General features: G+C 38.5%; 1 protein-coding gene across 4 annotated transcripts in view; it reads right to left on the bottom strand.

Annotated features, from left to right (window-relative positions):
* Positions 1–22,029, bottom strand: part of PLA2G4A (phospholipase A2 group IVA) — a 166,742-nt gene that overhangs the window by 74,623 nt on the left and 70,090 nt on the right. For all 4 annotated transcript variants that reach the window (XM_032317888.1, XM_032317890.1, XM_032317891.1 and 1 more), the window contains 4 exons: positions 19,741–19,889; positions 18,735–18,848; positions 6,017–6,054; positions 1,099–1,240 (listed from right to left, as the gene is read on the bottom strand). In XM_032317888.1, the coding sequence (XP_032173779.1) occupies positions 1,099–1,240; positions 6,017–6,054; positions 18,735–18,848; positions 19,741–19,889 (443 nt within the window). The remainder of the gene's footprint in view (positions 1–1,098; positions 1,241–6,016; positions 6,055–18,734; positions 18,849–19,740; positions 19,890–22,029) is intronic.

The following is a 22,029-nucleotide window of genomic DNA, read 5'->3' as shown; positions in this document are numbered from 1 at the left end:
AAAGAAATAACAGTTGCAAATGAGTGGAAAGCAGTGAGGCAGCAGGGGTGGGAGGGGTGGGCGGGGACAGATTGCAAAAGAGCATCTGGCAAATGAAACTGATGGCCAGGAATTAACAGAGGTATCCATGTCTTGCTTTTTTCTTTTTCTAACAAACCCATTCCTTCCTCCAGGTCTGACTAACAGTCTTCAATTCCAGGAGGACCTGCCCATTACAGGGAGGGAAAGGTTTTCCTCAACCCTCTTAAGGTCTCTGGCTGGGTCTGAAAATTAAACTGACAAGAGAAATTAACAGGAAAAAAGCATACAGATTTATTTAAGGTAAGTTTTATGTGACATAGGAACCTTTCTAAGAAAATAAATACCAAAGAAACAGTTACAGGGACCCCTGGGTGGCTCAGGCAGTTAAGCCATCTGTATCTGGCTCAGGCCATGACCTCAGGCTCCTGGGATCGAGTCCTGCATTGGGCTTCTTGCTCAGCGGTGAGTCTGCTTCTCCCTCTGCCTGTTCCTCCCCCTGTTTATGCTCTCCCTCTCTATCTCAAATAAATAAAATCTTTAAAAAAAGAAAAAGTTCATTCAATGATCCTATGGGGGAGGGGGTTTGAGGGAAGGGCAAAAGGGGTGAAGGGGGTGGGAGGTATAGGTTTCCAGCTATGGAATGAATAAATCAGGGAAATGAAAGGTACAGCAGGAGGAGTATCAAATAGTCAGGGGTACTATAACTGTATTGTGAGGTAACACGTAACAGACACACTTGATGAACTAACGTAACCTTGTATGTCAGCTATACTTCAATTATAAAACAATAAAAATAAAATAAATTTCAATGATCCTTTTACATCCAAACCTAAACTTTTCTTACTAATAAACATCTTGTTTGTGCATAAGTATGCCTATGCATCATCTTTTTAAAACTATATCTGATCAGTATTACTAAATATGGGCAGCACTTCCTCAAAGAATTTGTATTTACGAAACACCTTATCTTAAAAAGCTGAAGATACGACAATCAATCTCAGTATTTCCATATTTGGGTGCACTTTGGGAGACAGTGACTATTAAATTGCAGTAACATTTGAAACATTTCCAACTCACATCGCGTGTAGAATATAAACCTTCACTATTCTCTGGACCCAGGAGTTTCTTCATGTTTTCCTTTATGTTTTCTTTTCTCTGTTGTCTGAAAGTTTTCTCCTGATCACACAGAGCCATACTGAATCGGAGGTCTGGGGATGAACTGTATATGAAACAGAAGGTTATGAGCCAATGTCCCCAGCAGTCTTGTTATAAATCACCCAGTTCCCAGCACCTTCGCTGATGTATGCTTATTGCTCCCCTCAAGCCATTTCCTAGAAAGGGACGTGAAACAAATGATGGCTGGCTTAAAGCTGCAGGTTCCAAGGCATGTTTCCAGAAAATAAGAGGAGATGTTTTTTAAAAAACAAAAACAAAAACAAGCAAACAAACAGCCCCTGATAAGTTCGTTTTATCATAGCCAAGATTTTGGGAAGTGCTTCAGAGAATAAACCTGTTTAGATCTGTTTGGCACAGTATTTCCAATGTTGACGTGATGAGGAAAGCCTTCCCCTGGCTTTCCATCCCCCGCTTCTCCATGATGCAACACTAACATTCCTAAGAGTCTGTGTTCTGAGGAGCACACCTGTAGAAATACCATCTTTAATAAAATGCCTTGTCTAAGAGATGTCCCCCTGTGACCAAAAAAGGAACTTCTAATGGTAGGACTTTAGACAACCGCAAATAAGCCAAGAGCTGGAGGATTTGCGGATCCTTATGTTGTACAGCCTTCCTTTCTAATAATGGCAGCAGCAACTTCTCCGATCCCTGTACTAGGTCAGAAACCACACTAGATGTGTAGGTATATATCACTGTTGAAATAATGGGAGTAAATCTTACACATTATTATACAATGTATTATTTTTATAACTCTCTATCACAGATCAAAACCACTGAAGCTCTGAAAGGTTAGGATCACAGAGCAAATATGTGATGTATTTTCCACAATGCAACAATGCCTCGCAAATGAGGTCCAACACTGAATTCTGAAACCAGCTACTGAAATTAAAAAAAAAAAAAAAGAACAAAAAAACCCTAGAAATCCATGTTGCGATGTGAAGAAATCCAAATGTACAAAGCAAGAAGTTTCCTAATCAAATATTATCTCTTTACTATTCATAAAAGTGAGTCCTTCCCTTTAGAATGAATTAAGTATCATTTCTGTTAATTCAGTGTATTTCTTTTTTTTTTTTTTAAGGTTTTATTTATTTATTTATCTGAGAGAGAGAGAAAGAGAAAGCCCAAACAGGGGGAGAGGCAGAGCAAGAAGTAGGCTCCCCGCTGAGTAGGGAGCCTGACATGGGGCTCGATCCGGGAACCCTGAGATCATGACTTGAGCCGAAGGCAGATGCTTAACCCACTGAGTCCCCCAGGCACCCCTAATTCAGTGTATTTCTTCCAATGTATTTCTTCCAGTGCATTTCTTTCTTCTTTTGGTGTGTAGACCAAAAGAAGACACTTAGTAGCCTCTGGGCCATGTACTCTAATGATATTTGATCACTGCAAATATTTTAATTACTACTTCCCAAGGGACAAATATGGGTAACTAAAAAAAAAAAAAGCATATATGATTAAAAATAAAGAACAGAAGAATATTTAGTTTCACTAGCAAATTTTTAAAATATTGCTATTATTAATAATTTTTTTTAAAACTTTATTTTATTTATTTGACAGAGAGAGATCACAAGTAGGCAGAGAGGCAGGCAGAGAGAGAGGGAAGCAGGCTCCATGCTAAGAAGAGAGCCCGATGCAGGGCTCGGTCCCAAGACCCTGGGATCATGACCTGAGCTGAAGGCAGAGGATAAACCCACCGAGCCACCCAGGTGCCCCACTATTATTAATAATTTTTAAGAAACATTTGAAGTATCTATTTTCTAGTTCCTGGGAAAGGCAAAGTAACACTGTTGTCATATATTCATTTTGGGAATAAAAATTTGCACAATACTTTTGAAAGTTGTTCAGTGATAAGCACCGAAAATAATTAAAATGTGTATTCCCTTTGAGCAATTCTATTTTTGGTCATCTATTTTAAGAAAAGTAACTGTAGGGGCTCCTGGGTGGCTCAGTGGGTTGGGCCTCTGCTTTCGGCTCAGGTCGTGATCTCAGGGTCCTGGGATAGAGCCCCGCATTGGGCTGTCTGCTCAGCAGGGAGCCCGTTTCCACCCCCGGCACCTGCCTCGCTGCCTATTTGTGATCTCTGTCAAGTAAATAAATAAAATCTTTAAAAAAAAAAAAAGAAAAGTAACTATAAATTTTGAAAATATCATTTAACCACATTATCCAATATAAAAATGATCAGTATAGTATATCAAAGTATGGATCACACAGTTATTAAATTTGACTATTATGAGGCTTAGGCAACAAGGAGGAAACAGATCAGAATGAATGAGTGATTTTTAAGTTAAGCCTTAGGATAAACTCTCTGTTATTTTTTATTATAACATCTTAGGTTGGGTACCTTCTAACCATTTTAATAAAAATCTCACCTACACAGTTGTCTCTGTGAACTCATCTCAAAATGTGTTTCCTTTTCTGCTCCTAAGAGAACCACTACCTTAGACTTGCTCTTTAGTCTTCCAAGGTATTAATTTATAATTTTACAGTATATATTTATATCTCTAAATTACAGAGTCATTTTACAGTTTTTTAGGTTTTTTTTAATGGTATCAACTGTATGTATTCTGTAATTTCTTCTCCATGAAACATTTTGTTTTTGAGATTCACATAAATAGATATATAATTAGAAATAATTCAAACATTTTTACTATTATGGAGTATTTCCATGATTAGAATATAATTTATTTATCTATGAACATTGGGGTTAGTTCTAATTTCTCTAAACTATTACAAACAGTTTTACTATGAACATGTGGTGCACATGTGGAAAACTTTTCTTATATCATATTTATATAAAACAATATATGCTTTTTCTAAAGGACATCTCATTAAATCATCACAATATGCTTATAATGCACTTTCTTATTTTACAAATGAATAAAAAAGTGATTAAAAATCTTTCAGCTGTTCACATAATTAGCAAGAGGCAGATTTAAAACTAGGACTTCTCATTCTGGAACTCATGTTCCTTATAATAGACAATGCTGATCACTATCTTACATTAAGCACAAGGAGTTTCATTTTTTAAAAAAGATTTTCTTTATTTATTTAACAGAGAGAGAGATATCACAAGTAGGCAGAGAGGCAGGCAGAGAGAGGAAGCAGGCTCCCTGCCAAGCAGATAGCCCGACACAGGGCAAGATCCCAGGACACTGAGATCATGACCTGAGGTGAAGGCAGAGTCTTAACCCACTGAGCCACCCAGGCGCCCAAGAGTATGATTTTTTTTGAGCAATAAATACAGATGTTTAGAAGATATTAGTATAAACTCTAAAAGAAAATTCAATATATTGAGTAATTTTATAAATATAGTAAGAGAAGTTTGGTTCATTTATTTCCTCTTTCATGTATTATCTTTTTTTTTTTTTCAAAGTTTTTTTTTTTTTTTTTTTTGACAGAGAGAGAGTGAGAGACCACAAGTAGGGGAGTGGCAGAGAGAGGAAAAAGCAGGCTCCCAGCCAAGCAGGGAGCTCAATGCAGGGCTCAATCCTAGGATCCTGGGATCAAGACTTGAGCCAAAGGCAGATACTTAACTGACTGAGCCACCCACGAGCCCCTCGCGTATTATCTTTAACTCTAATTTTCTTTCTTGATTTTACTTTATATCCAATGGAAGACATTCCATGGAAAGTTGACTTTTTCTTTAAAGAACATTTCCATTTCAGAGACAAAACAAATGAACACGTAAAAACAGAGTTTGATTAAAAGTCATTATAAACGTATAGTAAGTTGCTTCTCGACAATGTATCTTAATTAGCTGAGTTTTTTCCTACATTTTTTGATAATTATGGTTTGCTACAGTGAATTTCTTTTACATGCTAGTGGCCTAATTACAGCACTGAAGACCATTTCCCATTAAGACAAATATCATGATATCCTTGTCAAATAATAAAAATTTTTCTAATTTCATGCTATAAAATATACTACTTTGAAGCAAGAATCAACACAATGCAGAGTAACACAACTCAATTACTTGGACTGCCCTTTGATACTTCCTGACATATCTTCAGGGACAGTGGTAATTTATGTAGTAATTTACTAAGCTCAATCAACATGTTACGGGAACCAAAATAAGAGAAAGAAATACCTAACCCAATGTCAACATATCCATCCTCACTCATTTGGCAAATCACACAACAGGAGAATATTACACTGATACATGTGGTGTACTAGTGACTTTGGTAAAACCCATTTTCACAGGGAAGTTCAAGGAGACAAAGAGAGTTTGAGGGAGATGGGATGTAGTGAACTCAGCGTTAGATCTGGCTCATTCTCCAGGTAGGCCTGCCTCCTCTAAGAGGTACCATTTGGAAATAAATAAATAATTTCCCAACATGTTTTTGGAGACAACTTCGAAAGAGCTTCTTGAACTTTACTACTTGCCGTCCTGCTGATCTCCATGTACAAAAACAGTCTCAATCTTCATTTTTTGTTTTTTATAGTTTCCTGTTTCTGTTTACTTTCATGTTTTTGAATATCTATCTGAATCAACAATGAAAAAGAGACTTAAATAACCATATTTGTTCATTTCTGTGGGAAATGAACCTCAGGGAGAAACTCTCTAAAAGCTCTTATTATTGACTTTACAAGCCCTAAACTCTATTACTTAAAGACCAAACTACAGGAAAATTATGCAAAGATATTATATTTACTATTATTTTTTAATGCAGTAGCTAACAGGGAAGAGCTAAAGAAAAGTCTAATACATTTTTTATACAAGTTTCAGAATAATTTTATATTTTAAAAGTTTACCCTTTAAAAATTAAAATAAGTCAGTGGATCACTCACAATATTTTCCACCCAATGAAATAAATGTACTTACCAAACTTCAAGAGACATTTCCAGAAACATTTCAGTGACCTAGAACAGATGTATTAATCAGATTAGGCCATAAAATGGATGTGTGTTACATATAACGCAAACAAGGTCAAAACATTTTTTGAGTGCCAGATAATTTTTAACCTAAAAGAATTCTAAAAATAAAAGTAATATAGCATCATGAAGACCCTAAATTATGGGTGTATTTTAATTTTTATTTATATATAATTTTATTTATATATAATTTTTATATATATATAATTTTGCTATTCTTCATGATAAAGCCTATTTAATTAGTCATTTTAGTGAATGTAAGAATTGCCTCTATACAGTTGTTTTCCTCTTCCGCTAAAATGAAGTAGTTCAATTCTATAAACATTATGCATGAAATCTAAAAATTGCCTCTGAAGGTGTGCCTATTACTCAGGAACTATCCCTGGGCCAAGAAAGCCTGGGTGAAAATGTACACAGGTGCATTTGTGACAACTGTGGGCTGGAATAAACTGGAGACAGAGCACCTATCCAAGATGGCAGTAGGACCAGGGGCCGGCCAACTATGGTCAGCTCAGGAAACATCTACAGATGTTTCCGTAGATGTTTGAGTTGGTGGGGTTGTCTGAGTTGGTGGGGCTCAGGTTTTCATTTTTTCAACACTGTGAGCCAACCAAATATATCAGAGGACTCTGTCCTGCCAATGGGCCAATTGCGCCTTAATGGAAAAGAGAGTGATTAATATCTACAGAGAAGAAGAGGTATTAAAAGGTGTCTTTCCGAAGACTATGCATCTGTTGTATGGAAAGACCTTCTCTGTACTAACCCCTGCCACTACTTATGAATAATGTAATTTTATACTATTAGGAGAACCAAATGAGAAAATGTTTTGCAGGTTGCTGCACCCATAAAATGGTGCCTTTTTTTTTTTTTTTTTAATATCAGTTACCCTAGAATATATTTAGAGTGAACCTGCCCAATACCTTTGAATAGAACAGAATTCGGATATTCCTCTTAAAAGGTGAAGAGGATATTTTTGGAAGCAACACAAAATGCTATAGATTATTGGCTTTGTTTTCTCTTTGGTCAGAGGATGGAAAAAAACAAGCTAGGAGGAGCTTTCCAAAAGGTTAAAATAAGTTCATGGCTAACTCTCAGGACTACATTTTATGAGTAAGAAAAAGGTACTGAACTCATCTGTACAAGAATTTGCCTCTCCCACTAGACTGTGAGCTTTATCTTATATAGATCTCTATTACTAGCTCATTGCACAGTCTTTGGTATTCAACACATAATCGATACATACCTGTTGAATTACTGTGCATGTGTGTGTGAGGGATCGCACAAGGTGGTCTTTCCTTATCAAGAAACATTTCATCGCTTCTAAATATACAATCATGGGTTGGTCTAACACATACAGCAGTTCCTCTGAAATCCCATGACCTTTATTCATCAAGGCAGCATATCACATTACTTTGAAGTTAACAAAACAATCAAGAACCCCAGTACAAATGGAATTATACATACCCAGATGAATCAGAGTTCAGTTTATAAGTAAAAAAGGTGACTGGCTTCTAAATTAATGTAACTGCTGTCCGTTCTACCAATGGTAGCCCTGCTCAAACCACATCCCAGTACCTCGTGTCAGTACCCTATTTCTAAATTTCAAATGGAGTCTTTCCCAAAGAGAGCTTAGAAAATGTTATAGTGAATGAGGCCGCTTTGGACATTTAGTGAGAAAAACAAGATGTGGGTAAAACATGGTCTGTTTCTTTTCCCCCCAAAAAAACATGAAAGCTGGTATTAAAATGAGACCAGATTTACTGTTTTTGTCACCAGAGGGCAAAATCACCACAGGAGAATGGAAACTCAAAGAACATTACGACTCTTCGTGAAGTTTTCTAACAAATGGAAAGATTCGAAGCTGGAATGGGCTTCCTAGTCCAATGTGCCTTGCGATGACAGACTTGAGAAAAAAGATGGCTCCCCAACAGGAAGGTCCCTAAGCAATCCAGGTGTTAAGATAATCAATGCCTGGTTGTACCTAATGCCTACTTGTCCCAACAACTTAATAAATAAAAGGAAAATCAACTACGCTATGTTCATAGTCACATTTGTCTTTGCCACAGAATGTCCCTTCTATAACCACCCACAGTGCTTCTTGGCTAAGACATCCCTAATCCTAGACTGACAGGTAAGACTTCCTAAATGAAGGCAGGAGGGGAGAAGGGAAGACACAGGATTTTCCTGCCATGCAGGGTAATACAGAATGTGTTGTGGTGGGACTTGTCACATGGATGGGATCCTCATTTCCACATGTTGCCCAGGTGGATCACCTACGATCTGGAGGAAATTTTAAACTCTCCCACCTGATGTGCCATGCTCAGACATGCTATGAAAACTGACATTTACAATCTCGCTGCACCTTTTAACCTGAAACATGTCATTCAGATGCGATAGCCACAAAAACATGTACTTCCTGTGAGGCATGAAACAAGTCTTGTAAATTCCTCCCCACCCACCACATCACGGTCTTCCACACAGCTCGCAGTCTCACAGCAATCTGAAGGAAAGGTGACCGAGTCTCTCTGGCTCTCCCCAACCCCGTAACTGCCTAGCTAGAAACCAGACAAATGAGAAGAGCTCCACCTCTTCTAGGAATTATAAAAGTAAGAAGCAGACTGTACTCAGTGTACGTTCTTGTGGAAAACAATAATCTCATCTTTGAATTCCACAGAGGAAAGCAACTGTAAATGCTTACAATGGGAGATGTTCACCTGGGGGGTAGGGAGATGGGGAGAAGGTAAGGATCTAGAGGAGAGAAACCATATCAAGAAGCCATTTCAGATTTTAAAATAATTTACTTTTTAAAAGATTTTATTTATTTATTTGAGAGAGAGAGAGCAAGTGGGAGAACACATGGGGGAGAGGAAGAAGCAGACTCTCTGGTGAGCAGAGCGCCCAATGCTGGACTAGATCCCAGGACCCCGAGATCATGACCTGAGCCCAAGGCAGAGGCTTAACCCACCCAGGCTTCTCTTAAAAATAATTATTTAAAGTACCTAACTGGGGCACCTGGGTGTCTCAGTGGGTTAAAGCCTTTGTCTTCTGCTCAGGTCATGATCCCAGGGTCCTGGGATCGAGCCCTATGTCGGGCTCTTCTGCTGGGCAGGGAGCCTGTTTCACGCCCCCTCCCCCACCTGCCTCTCTGCCTACTTGTGCTCTCTGTCTGTCAAATAAATAATAAAAAAATCTTAAAAAAATAATAAAGTACCTAACCCACTAATTTACTTGCAAACTTTCCAGTATCATTTTGAAATGATAAAGCTAAAGTAACAAGCATAGTGACTGCCTGGCATTAAGAGGTTGTTTAAAGTTATTATCATGAGGGCACTTGGGTGGCTCAGTGGGTTAAAGCCTCTGCCTTCCGCTCAGGTCATGATCCCAGGGTCCTGGAATGGAGCCCCGCATTGGGATCTCTGCTCAGCGGGGAGCCTACTTCCCCCCACACCCCTGCCTGCCTCTCTGCCTTCTTGTGATCTCTGTCAAATAAATAAAATAAAATCCTTAAAAAAATGATTATTATGAAAAGACACACACAAATGATTTGAAGCTTGAGAATCTATCCCATTAGTAAAGAGCTCTTCAAATATGCTATGCCTTTGATTATTAATACAGTCCAGCATTTACAACCTTCACTTTCAAAAAAACATTACTTTGAATTCTGATCCCTCCTGAGTCTATGGACTCTTCCCCACCAACCCTCAGAAAAATAAAAAAACAGCTGATCCCCAGGCAGATTTAATAATCATTTACATCTTTTGAGAGAATAATAGCATATTTTCTGTTTTATCTGTATATACCTGACCCATACAAGATAAAATAAAATTATGTTTCAAAAATAAGGGCCACTTTTACTAAAAATCATGTTTCCATATGCTGTAACCCTATCCAGTGAAGAAGGAAGCGGATGTGGATCTCACAAGAGGCAATTCAAGGGCAGAGCAGAAATTAACAATTCCACCAATACAAGCCAGATCATGTCTAGGTAAATTTTGCAAGTTTAAAATTGAACAAGATACTGCTAAAGTCACTTTTTAAAATATATATGATGTTTATTTTTTTAAATTGAGATGTAAGTAACATTTAACATTATATTAGTTTCAGGCACATAACACAATAATTTAACATTTTTATATATTGCAAAATGATTACCACCATGTACTGTCTAGTTAAATATACAACTTCTTAATAAAATAATATTTGCATTTACTACCAGGAATCATCTTAATCCATTCACCTAAGAATTCAGGATAATTGCTTCCCTCCCCCCCAATATCACAAATGGTCTTAAAAGATTTGAACAATTAAAAAATACACCATTTCTCCTATAGTCATGTTCTCCTCTATCATGCAGGGTTCCTCCCTACATTTGAGGATCATCCCTCTTTCCTTGATTTAAGCTCCCTTTCCCTCCTTATGTAGAGACTGGAAATTCTAAACCAGATTTCCTAGAGCAATATTACCAAACCAAAATGCTACCTCTTTTTCTCCAAATGGGAATGTCTCAGACTCTAGTTTCTCCTTTTAAACTTAATTTACTTTCATGATTCCTGTCTGAGTACTTCCCAGATTTTCTGTATTTCTCGTAAGTGCATTCATTTATCCTTTCATCCAAAAGTGATTCAAGCATCTAATGTGTATCAGGATAGGTATGCAATAATAATCAAGCTGAATGTTGATGGAACTTCAGGCCAGTAGAGGACCCAAGGAGACAAGAACATTCCTAAAATGCCCTATAATTTTAAAGTTATAAATTGTGAAAGTGTCAAAAAAGACTCACTTACGTTTCCATTGCTAGCATCCTCAAATGCAAACGTGTTCTCTCCTAAAGCCAGGAGTTGTTTGACCTGTGTTTGAACTCTGACCTGTACCATCTGATGGCATTCACCTCCTAGCCAAAGATCCCCCAGACTTCTCATAAAAGAATAGAGTCCTCTTGCTTCCCCTCCAAACTTTGCATTGTCTCATTCACTTAGCTAAACTGTAATCTTAGTCTTCACACATGAATACGTAGTTTTCCAAAGAAATCATCCTGACACATTCTGAACTCAGCATCAAAACTACCAAATTTTTAGAGCTTTGCCACTCTCTCTTCTATAGAACGACCCCATTCATCTTCCAGCTTGTAATCATGAATAGGCAACAATCAAAGAAAGCAATCAGTCAGAAGCAGATGACACTGGAGCCAGGAGACGTGGCTATTTTTAAACAATACCACTAACATCTAAATAAAGACGGCAAATAACACCACCACACCACGTCAACCTGAGGGGCTATCTTCCTCAAAGTACTGGCCTAAACAAACAAATTTCAGCTAGAGAATAAAGAAGTGTAATCTTTCTCTACTGTCCCTCAGAACCTCAGCATTTTTAAGATTCTCTGGAAGAGGCTACTTTGTTTATACCAAACACAGCAAAGGCTGAAGATGTTATATCTTTCCATTTTAAAATGGGATTCTGTAACCCACTGTCACACATGATATATTCAGTAATGGGTGACTGGAGCATTTTTGAACTATGTTAAATGATCACTAAAGAAATCACTAAACTATATACATATGTGTCTGTGCGTGTGTGTGTGTGTGTGTGTACATACTCATTTTGTTAAGTTCAAACAAATAAGTAAGCACATGACAGATAGTTAAATCTGGCCAGTTACCATGAGAATATCTAGTATTTATTAAGTGCATACTGGGCCAGGCACTGTTCAAAAATTTTCCATGTATTAATTAATTTAGCCATAACCACAACCTTAAGAGGTAGGTACTATGTATAACCCTGTTTCACTGATGATGATGCACGGAAAAGAGAAAGAAAAAATAAAAAAAACTTGTTTAACATCACATGGGCCATTAAGTAGCAGGATCATGATTCCAACCCAGGCAGTGACTGACTGACTCTGAGCTTGGGGTCCAAAACATCAGGTCCTGCCAATTTCTTTCAAATGACAACTGTGATGCTCTCTCACTTTGTGACTCCAATAAACACAACCTAACCCTAAAGGCCAGGGAGAAAACAAAACAAAACAAAACAAAACAAATGTGGACCCAGCCCTAAGACTGGCTTTTTCCTAAAAACAACAAAAAAATAATAAACAACCAAAAAAGTTCAAAAATCGAGTGATAAATCAGTCTTGGGAAGAGCCAGATGGATCCAGTGTAAATTCCCACTCTGCAGGTCCAGCTGGTCTCACTGTCCCGAGCAATCATTCCACTCAGCTCCTGCAGACCCAAGAAAGCTGCTGTCGCACTCCTCATACTCGTCCCTGGCCACAGAAGTCTGTTAACAGCGGATTCAACCTTTTTGTTTCCACTAGGAAACGTACCCTGTCTCTTTGCCTCCTAACCCGCTGCTTCCTAATACATCTGAGGAAGAAGCCAAATCCTGTTTCTCGAAATTCCCCATTACCGGGTCAAAAACCTTCCATAATTCACTGCTGTCAGTAAGAAAACGTCCAAATTCTAACATCTCAAATTTGAGCTCTGCCATAGCTTTACCCCTGTGTACCCTTCTTCCTATATGCACGAATGCTCTGCTCCCATCACACTGGTCTAGAGACTGTTTCCTGAACATGCATGTCCTTCTGAGTCCCATGACTATGAGCAAAGGCCCAGGCTATTCTTTCTACCAGAAGGGTCTTTCAACCCATTCATGATCCAACTACATCTCTCCTTTAAGGACAAGCCTAAACTACTGGTATCCACTGTAACTCACTGAAAATCCCATCCCCCTTCCCCTCCCCGTTTTCATCTCCTACCACAATCCCTACTACTCTCTCAGTATGTTCCAGCATATTCTCTTCAGCGCTGTTACTCAACATGCCAGGCAAACTTCCATTGCCGGACTCTTCTTGGAGCAACTTCTGCCACATCCCCCACCCCCCAGTATCATCAGAGATGCTCTTAGCCACGTTTTTTGGAACTGCATTTGCAACTCCCTTTACATACATAAACTCTTCTTTCCTCCTTCCCTGGTTTATTTAGCACTTATTGCTATCACTACCTAATGTAAGGAACTTTTGTTTATTTATCTTGCTTCTTGTCTCCTTTACTAAGTAGATTAGAAGTTCCGCAAGGGGAGGGATTCTTAGTGTTTTGCTCACTGCCGAATAGGTAGTATCTAAAGACTGTCTGACATACAGTAGGTGTTTAATAGTTGTTTGTGAAATGAATGAATAATTCCATCTTATAACTCTCACTGTGTATATTATCTACACTATCTATTTGGCCTTAAAATTATACAATGTAAATACTAAACTCTACTTAATGATATGCTAAATCTTTAGGGGTGAAGGACAGTGTTATCTGCAATTTGTTTGTTTGCTTATTTATTTAGAAAGTGCATGAGTGGGGGGGGAGCAGAGGGAGACAAAGAGACAGAAGCTCAAGCAGACTCCCTCCTGAGGCAGAGCCCAACCCAGGGCTGGATCCCCTGCCCCCAGCACCACAGCCTGAGCAGAAACCAAGAGTCAGATGCCCACTGGACTGAGCCATTCAGGCAGCCTCTCAATTTGTCCTTAAATGCATCAAAAAAGTAAGATGGTTTGGAGCACGGGGTGGCACAGTTGGTTAAGCAGCCAAATCTTGGTTTCAGCTCAGGTCGTGATCTCAGGTTTGTGAGATTGAGCCCCATGTAGGGCTCTGTGCTCAGTGAGGAGTCTGCTTAAGACTCTCTCTCCTTCTCCCTCTGTCCCTTCCCGCCTCACCCACTCTCTCCCCACTCTTTAAAATAAACAAATGGTATTTAAAAAGTAAGATGGTTTGATGGATGAATAGAAGGACAGATACGTGGCAAAGTAAACATAGTAAAACATGAATTGTAGAGTCTATGTGTCAGTTATATAAATCTTTCAACTTTTTTCCATGCTTAAAAGTTTTTATAATAAAATTTGGAGAAAAATATAACACTTTAGAAAGCCCTTCCCTGACTATATAAACTTCAGTTGCCCACCAACCATTCCTCATCATATCCCTCTGCTCTATTTTCTTCACAGTATTTCTCTCTAGAGAATATTGTACTGACTGTCCTTTGCTTTCTGTTTCTATATACCTCCCCCATTAGAATGCAAGCTCTCTGGGAACCCAAACATCATCTGTCATGTCCTCTACTGTTTGCCCATCACCTAGAATACTGCTTAGAATACAAGTGATTAATAACTCCTAAGTAAGTAAATTAATGAACAGATGCTTCATGACAATACTTACTGTATTACTTACCAGTTTACACATGAATATTTTACTCCTTTCCAAACAGATTCTAGTTTCTTGAAGATGAACTTGTTGTAGCTTTCTTAACATTTAGCAAAGTATTAGCTACAAATTTTAGCTGCTCAAATTCTCATATTAAAAAATAGTCTACTGGGGGGCTGGGTGGCTCAGTTGGTTAAGTGTCTGTCTTTGGCTCAGGTCACGATCCCAGGGTTCTGGGATGGAGCTCTGCATTGGGCTCCTTGTTCAGCGGGGAGTCTGCTTCTCCCTCTCTATTACTACTACTACTATTCCTCCCCTCTGCTACTCCTTACTGCTGCTCATGCTCTCTCTCTCTTTCTCTCTCTGTCTCTGAAATAAATAAAATCTTTAAAAAAAAATAATCTACTGGGCGCCTGGGTGGCTCAGTGGGTTAAGCCGCTGCCTTCGGCTCAGGTCATGATCTCAGGGTCCTGGGATTGAGTCCCGCATCGGGTTCTCTGCTCCGCGGGGAGCCTGCTTCCTCCTCTCTCTCTGCCTGCCTCTCTGCCTACTTGTGATCTCTCTGTGTCAAATGAATAAATAAAATCTTTAAAAAAATAATAATAATAATAATCTACTGATAGGTCAGTATTTTAAAATCATATAATAAAATTTTTTTGGCATCCCTGGGTGGGCACAAGATGAAAAATTTTTATTATTGCATTATTATTGTTTTGTTTCCATATCTGTAAAATATGAAGAATTAAAAATTCTTGAATGAAAATGGTAATATAAAAAAAAGGTATTCTTTCTTGATCATAGAACTTTATAAATTAGAAAGGCTCTTACAGATCAATTAATCAAAAATTCTATTTTAGAGATGAAGAAAATAAGGCAGAAAGAAAGAGTGACAAATCAAACACTGTAGAGGGAGACTAGTGACCAAGACAAAATGAGAAAATGGATCTCCCAATTCCCTGAGTGGATAGTACAAGCCCGTGGGAATCTGGCAATCTCCCTCTGGAGACTCCCATTCTTTCTCTAGCTGGCTGCTGGCCACAGAAATCACTCTCTGTTGACTCAGTATTGACTTCTGGATGACAAAATTTTGAAGAAGTTTTTGTTAATAATGTCTTGGCAGGAAACCTGTGTTCTCTCCTCTCTCTTGGTCAAATCCAAGAGTTTTTTTTTTTTTTTTTTTACTGTTTCAGACTGCTATAATCAAATTCAAGAATTGTTTAAAAACTTCTTTTTCTCACATTATTCCCTCGCAGTCTGTTCTGTCTCACCTCTGTGAACACTGTGGAAAGAAGCCTGTGCTCCTCTGAAAGATGGGATGTAGAGGTGAGGCGGGGCTAGAGAGCATGCAAAGGGTAATGCTGCCGAGCAGGGGGGCTCTCCACCCAGTCATATGCTTCAAAGGACTCTTAAGAAAAGAGTGATCTAGAAAAGCTGTTTGGTCAACTGTGTTCTCAGGCTCACTAAAGAAACTAATTATGTAAGCTACTTTAAATGCAGGAATGTAGAAAGTCTTTTTTAGAGCCCGGAGGTTACACAGCTAACCATAGGAAATGACAGGAGAAGAGGAAATGCATGTTTCCCTCCAATATCTTCTCCCATGATCAGAGTGAAGACGGGGGAAAACATACTTTGGAGAGGCCAATCCATGCTTACAAAGCTCTCAACAAACATTTATTGAGAACCAGTCCTAGCAACTCGCTTTAGGAAGGTTGGGGGATGTTAGCCTCTAAACCTTACCCCACCACACATCGACATGTGCCTGCAAAGCCTCCTAACTTGCCAGGCCCCGACTTGCTTTCAAGACTCCATGCCTTTGCATTTACATCGTACTTAATATGTTCTAAGCACTCTATGTATGGATGGATACATCTATGTGCATACAGAAGTGATATATATTTCTATAACCAAACATCATTATATACTTAATATGTAATAAATTCTATACTTAATAAATACATAAACTAAGCACCACATTGGATCTTATGTAAAAAACTACATAAAAGTATAGTTATGTATAGATACATCCATGTGCATGCAATAATTTTTTTTTAAGATTTACTTATTTATTTTAGAGAGAGAGAGAAAGAGAGAGAGTGGGGAGGGGCAGAGGGAGAACGAGAGAGAAACCTTAGCAGACTCTGTGCAGAGACTGTGCATACAGTATTGATATGTATTTCTATAACCAAGCATTATTATATATTTCTTTTTTTAAAGATTTTATTTATTTGAGAGAGAGAAAGAGAGAGAGAGCATGAGCAGAGACAGAGGCACAGGGAAAAGCAGACTCCCCACTAAGCAGGGAGCCCAGTGCAGGGCTCAATCCCAGGACTCCGTTTGAAGTTAGACGCTTACCCGACTGAGGCACCCATGTGCCCCTCCATATATTTCATATGTAATAAATTTTATACATAATAAATATATAAACTAAGTAATATATAATCTATATCTTATGTAATATGCTATAAAAAGTACAATTAAAAATTACATCTGAATGTATTTAAAATACATGCATATGTAATATAATTATACTATATGTTATTATACGGATATATTATATATAAGTAATATTAAGTCATTTAATCATAAATGAATTATCATAAACTCTCTTATGAGATACTAGCTCCATTCTACAGATGAGTAAATCAAGACATGAAAGAGACTTCACCAGGATGAAACAGATAGTAAGGGACAGAGTGGGCATTTAAACACCAACCTAGCTTCCAATGCCAAGGCATTAACCACTATGTTCCCTGTTCAACCTATTCAAAATCATCTACTCATACGCTGCGGTCACTGGCTTCCTCTGACAACACCACACATTCCTGATTGATGGCTTCTCTCACCGTAGGGTGGTTCCGTTTCTCACATGTTTCTATCTCCTCTGCCCACTTCCTGTCCCAACCCCCACCTCACCTCCACCCCCTCAAAGAGGTAACTGAGGGAAGAGGCTCCTGTGTCTTATTCTTTATTTTCCTTGCACCAAGCACAGTGGCTGGTACACAGCAGACTTCAAAAAACATTTGCTAGAGGAATGAACACCAGAACTTAAAAAAAAAAAAAAAAGGCAACAGAACTATGGACAGTGTATCTCTTAGCACTGGAGTAAGACCTGTAGAAAACACTTCCTGGAGCAGCTGAAGGAGTCAGCAAGGCGTGTGGGACTGGAGTGTCCCCAAGATGGCTGGGCTGCCCCGCTTGCATGAACTGGTGAGGTAGCCCTTTGGGCTTAAGTTGGTTTCTAAACAGGCATACATTCATCTGGTAAATACAAACTGTGTATTACCTCTGTGACTGGGCGTGCATAACCAGTATTCCTGACCTACAAGATTTTGGTTTAGGGTAAGAGGGAGGAGATAAGATAAGAAATTGAACAATTTAAATGACTCAGTCCCAATGAATACCATACATAATTATCTTAGGGCTTCAGAGAAGGAGGAGGTCACTTGGGATAGCAACAGAAAGGAGGTGAGAGTTAAGGAACAGTCAGGTTTGCGTGAAGACAGCAATTTGAAGTCACTCCAAGGATGAGCAAAAACAGGGTGCCTCTTCCAACAAGAAATTAATACATTAACCAGCTTTCTGGATCCTGGTCTGTCGGTCGTTTACATTTGTCACTGTAAACTTCGAAAATAGTTCCTTATGAAATTCAAAATCTAATGTTTGCTCTGTATTAATAATCCTTTTAGGGCCTTGTGATTCCTAAATTATTGAAATTACAGAAACACAGCAAACCTAGAAATGTAAAAAAAAAAAAAACCAAAACCTATCCCTTCTGACTATTCCTGCTAACTTTTCATTGCTGTAGCCCTAATTATTTGAGGATTATTTGAGACAGAAATATCCCCCCATTGAGGCTTAATTTACTGCTAAACATGTAATTTTGGAATAGTTTGGATGTTCCAACAGTTTTCTTCAAAAAATTATTTTTTAATTTAATTTTTTTGAGAGAGAACATGAATGAGGGGGAGAGGTAGAGGGAGTGGGAGATAGGGAATCCCAAGCTGACTCTCCGCTGAGCAAGAAGCCTGATGTGGGTCTTGATCCGATGACCCTGAGATCATGACGGGAGCCCTGAAATCAAGTCGGACACTTAACTGACTGAGCCACTCAGGTGCCCCCCAAAAGTTTTCTTTTTGAGTTCTCTCTCTCTCTGCCATTCCTCTCAGATTTTGTATCTTCCTTTATCCTCTCAAAAGTTTTCGTAGACCTCCTGGGGTCGGGGGAGAGGGGAGTCCAAAGCCATTGCCTCACTTAGAGCAACAACAGAGATTAATGTCTCTATATTATTTAGTGGAATACTTCAATCAAAGCTTATAAATATCAGAACAATAAAAAAATTTGGACAGGAAGTAAAAGGGAACACGAAATTTTCTCTTTAAAAAGCACACATTCAAACAAACAAATAAATAAAAAAGATTGCAGAATAAATAAGAGTTTTATCTGACATAAGGTTGAAAAATAATCCTGTTGCGTCACTTACTTGGTTGAAAATAAAAGGAACCTCTTTCTTCTCTCCCACTTTCATAGAGGAAATGGGGAACGTTGCTGTCCCTAAAGTTTCATCCATGACATAATTGGCATCCATTAGTGTGACCTGTAGAGATTAAAAGGTATAGTACAGGAATACAATTTCTCTTCTATCTGTGGAAATTGTATCCAAAATTTCTACCACACTTAACAAAATGAGAGTTCTCAAATGATATTTAATAGCCAATCGAGGGACGCCTGGGTGGCTCAGTTGGTTAGCAGCTGCCTTCGGCTCAGGTCATGATCCCAGCGTCCTGGGATCGAGTCCCACATCGGGCTCCTTGCTCCGCAGGGAGCCTGCTTCTCCCTCTGACTCTGCCTTCCACTCTGTCTGCCTGTGCTCGCTCTCGCTCGCTCTCTCTGACAAATAAATAAAATCTTTAAAAAAAAAAAATAGCCAATCGAGGCCCTCAATATTCAACTGGCTATAATACTTTGTCTTTTCTTTCTGACACTAAAACAACCATAAACTTTTTCATTTTCCTGACTGACTTATTCATTATCGTGTTTTCAAAAATGGAAACTTGTCATTTTGGAGTATGAGAAATAAATTAATGTAGAAAATCCACACAACCATTTTGGGAAAGATCTCTCTTAACTTATTTTCAGGTTACTTATTTTCAGTTAGAAACTTTAGATTAACAAAGCTAACTTATTTTAAAGTTGGAATCCTGTTATTCTGTTGTACTTGGACCTTCCTCAATATAACAGAAAATATGTTTTCTCCAAAGCACACGAGGAGGATAAAAGATCCTTCCCAACCCTACCTAACTCTTGTGCTTCCCACTGGACACTCACATCACTTCACATAGACCATCCACAGACCCGTGTTCCGGACTGCACAGCTGGACCCCCACCTACACCTGCCCGAGGCAAAAGAGGGCACGAAAGGGACAAGCTCAAACACCAGCTTCAACATGAATGATGACCATTGAATGGTCTTCAAATGATTCACTGACCTCCAAAACATTTTCCTGGTTAGGATCCAAAATAAACTCAAAGGTCTCATTCCACACAGGGTTTATGTCATTATTAAAGTGTCTTGTTCTCTTCCTGCTGTCAGGGGTGGAGGAGATGAAAAGTTCCACATATGGATCTGGAGTGTCAACTGTAGACAGTAAACACAAGTGAGAAGGATGCAAAAATGTGATTCATAATGCCTAATTTGTTTTTATTAGTATGTGTTGTCAGATTATTTTTAGTGAATCTGTAGGAACATATTTAAAATAGCTGAGACGACATACTCTACAAGGGAAGAACACCATAGTTTAGCTACTTCTTATGTGTTATGTCCCTGCCCATCATAATAGTCCTGAGAGAAGGAATCGTTTATGAGGTGATTGACTCAGAATTCCTCTATTCACCTAAAGGATATGTTCAATCAACACCTCAGGGGAACTGCTAAATGATGAGAACAGTCTCACCCAGCTAACTACAGTAGAACCTTCACCCTGGAAAATGATGGTGACAAGACCATGGGTTCAGGATCACGGTGCTTGTCTACATTAGAAAAATCATCCTAATTACTTTATTTGCCAAACAAAACAATGAAAGTCAGTGTGAGATAAATATTGCTTGTAGTTATATGTTTGCCTTGTACAGCTGTACAGGTTGTACACTGAACACTCTTAGTGGGCTGGCATTTATATTAGTGATCAACAGATATTTCTATATTTATTATAGAAATATGCAGTCAGATGGAAGTGGGTATCTCAAGGAAGTGACAGCTTCTCTCTTGTATATAAAGACCTGCTGGAGTCAGGGCATGGTGTGGGCACCATTTTAAACAGAAGGAAACAATGGCAAATAAAGGAACTATTTAAATTCTTCCCATTATATATTCAGATAGCAACAAGGCAACTGACACATAGCAGTAGAAACCCTCATCACTCCCTCCTTAGTGGTTCCACTGAATCCTCCACCATCTTACAACATTTCACACACTATATTTTATGGATGTAATTATACATGTATCTGTCTTTTCCTACAAGACTCAACAACTTGAGGACAGTGATCAAGTCTTACTCATTTTTATCTCTTCAGAACCTAACAACTATCACAATACTCAAAAACCTCCTAACTTTTCTCTTTAACACATCCTTTCCCATGTAATCATTGCAATTCATAACTATAAAAACCAACAGTTGAGTAATGACTGCTAGGATCTCTGTTAAGCCTTTTATACACACTAGGTTGGTTCAAATCTCCCAAAGGTGGTAGAGTAAGTGCTCTGTTTTAGTGTTGAGGCCACAGGAACTGAGAGATGTTAAGCAATCTGTCTAGTATCATCTAGCTAGTAAGTCTCAGAGAAGATCCAGCTGCAACAATTATTCTCTTAATGACATCATGCTCCTAAGTGCTAAAGATGAGATCGTAAGGTAGGCATTAGTGTCAAAAGAGGAGCTGAACTTAGTTATGGAAAAGGGGGGGGAGGATAGAGGGAAGAAGTTATGAGGGAGGAGGGAGAGAGAGGGAGAGAGGAAGGAATATATGCAGTGAGGTGGGGAGGGGAAGAGAGAGGGAGAGAAAGTGAGAGAAAAGGTGGTGCAGAGGTCCACACAGAAGGATAAAAATTGAAAACAAAGGAAAAGCAAAAATAATAGTTCTCAATTATGCTCTTCAAAGAAAAATTTTTAGAAAATATATTTTGTCTTTCAACCATAGTTATGGTCATCAAACAATTTAACCAATGCCCTTCACTTAATTTTTAAGCACTGTTCATAGTTCTATGCGGCGATCACATTTTTTAAGTATGGCTTTTTATTGTAAAGTGGAATGATCTACCAACGAGGTATATGCATTTGGAATTGTCCTTTATTTAATTTTCTCACTTGGACTTAATGCACCGTTGGTCAAGGGCAGCTGAGCCTCAAAAGAGTACAATATAAATGCGTAAGGTTGGTTAAAAATGTAGACTCTTGACCCTTATCCCTAAGACCTATGATCGGCAGGGCTGCAGAAGGCCTAGGAATCTGCATTTTAAACAAATATTATAGCTGGCACTGATGTAGATCACCTCCTGTTCATACTTTTGATATCCTGTTTTAAGAGAAAAGGAAATAGGCATTTTGGGGAATTTATTTATTTATCATTTATTTTCACAGAGGTATAACTGGCATGTAATATTACGTGAGTGGAAGGCATCCGACTTGTTGGTCTGAGACACATATGGCAATCTCTAAGTCAACGCTTCTCTCTCTCTCAAGAGGATCACGGAAGACAAACTAGAAAATAAGAAGACTGAATAG

Source organism: Mustela erminea, chromosome 17, assembly GCF_009829155.1.
Source record: "Mustela erminea isolate mMusErm1 chromosome 17, mMusErm1.Pri, whole genome shotgun sequence".
Classification (NCBI taxonomy): domain Eukaryota; kingdom Metazoa; phylum Chordata; class Mammalia; order Carnivora; family Mustelidae; genus Mustela; species Mustela erminea.
This window is presented reverse-complemented; position numbering and strand designations above follow the sequence as displayed.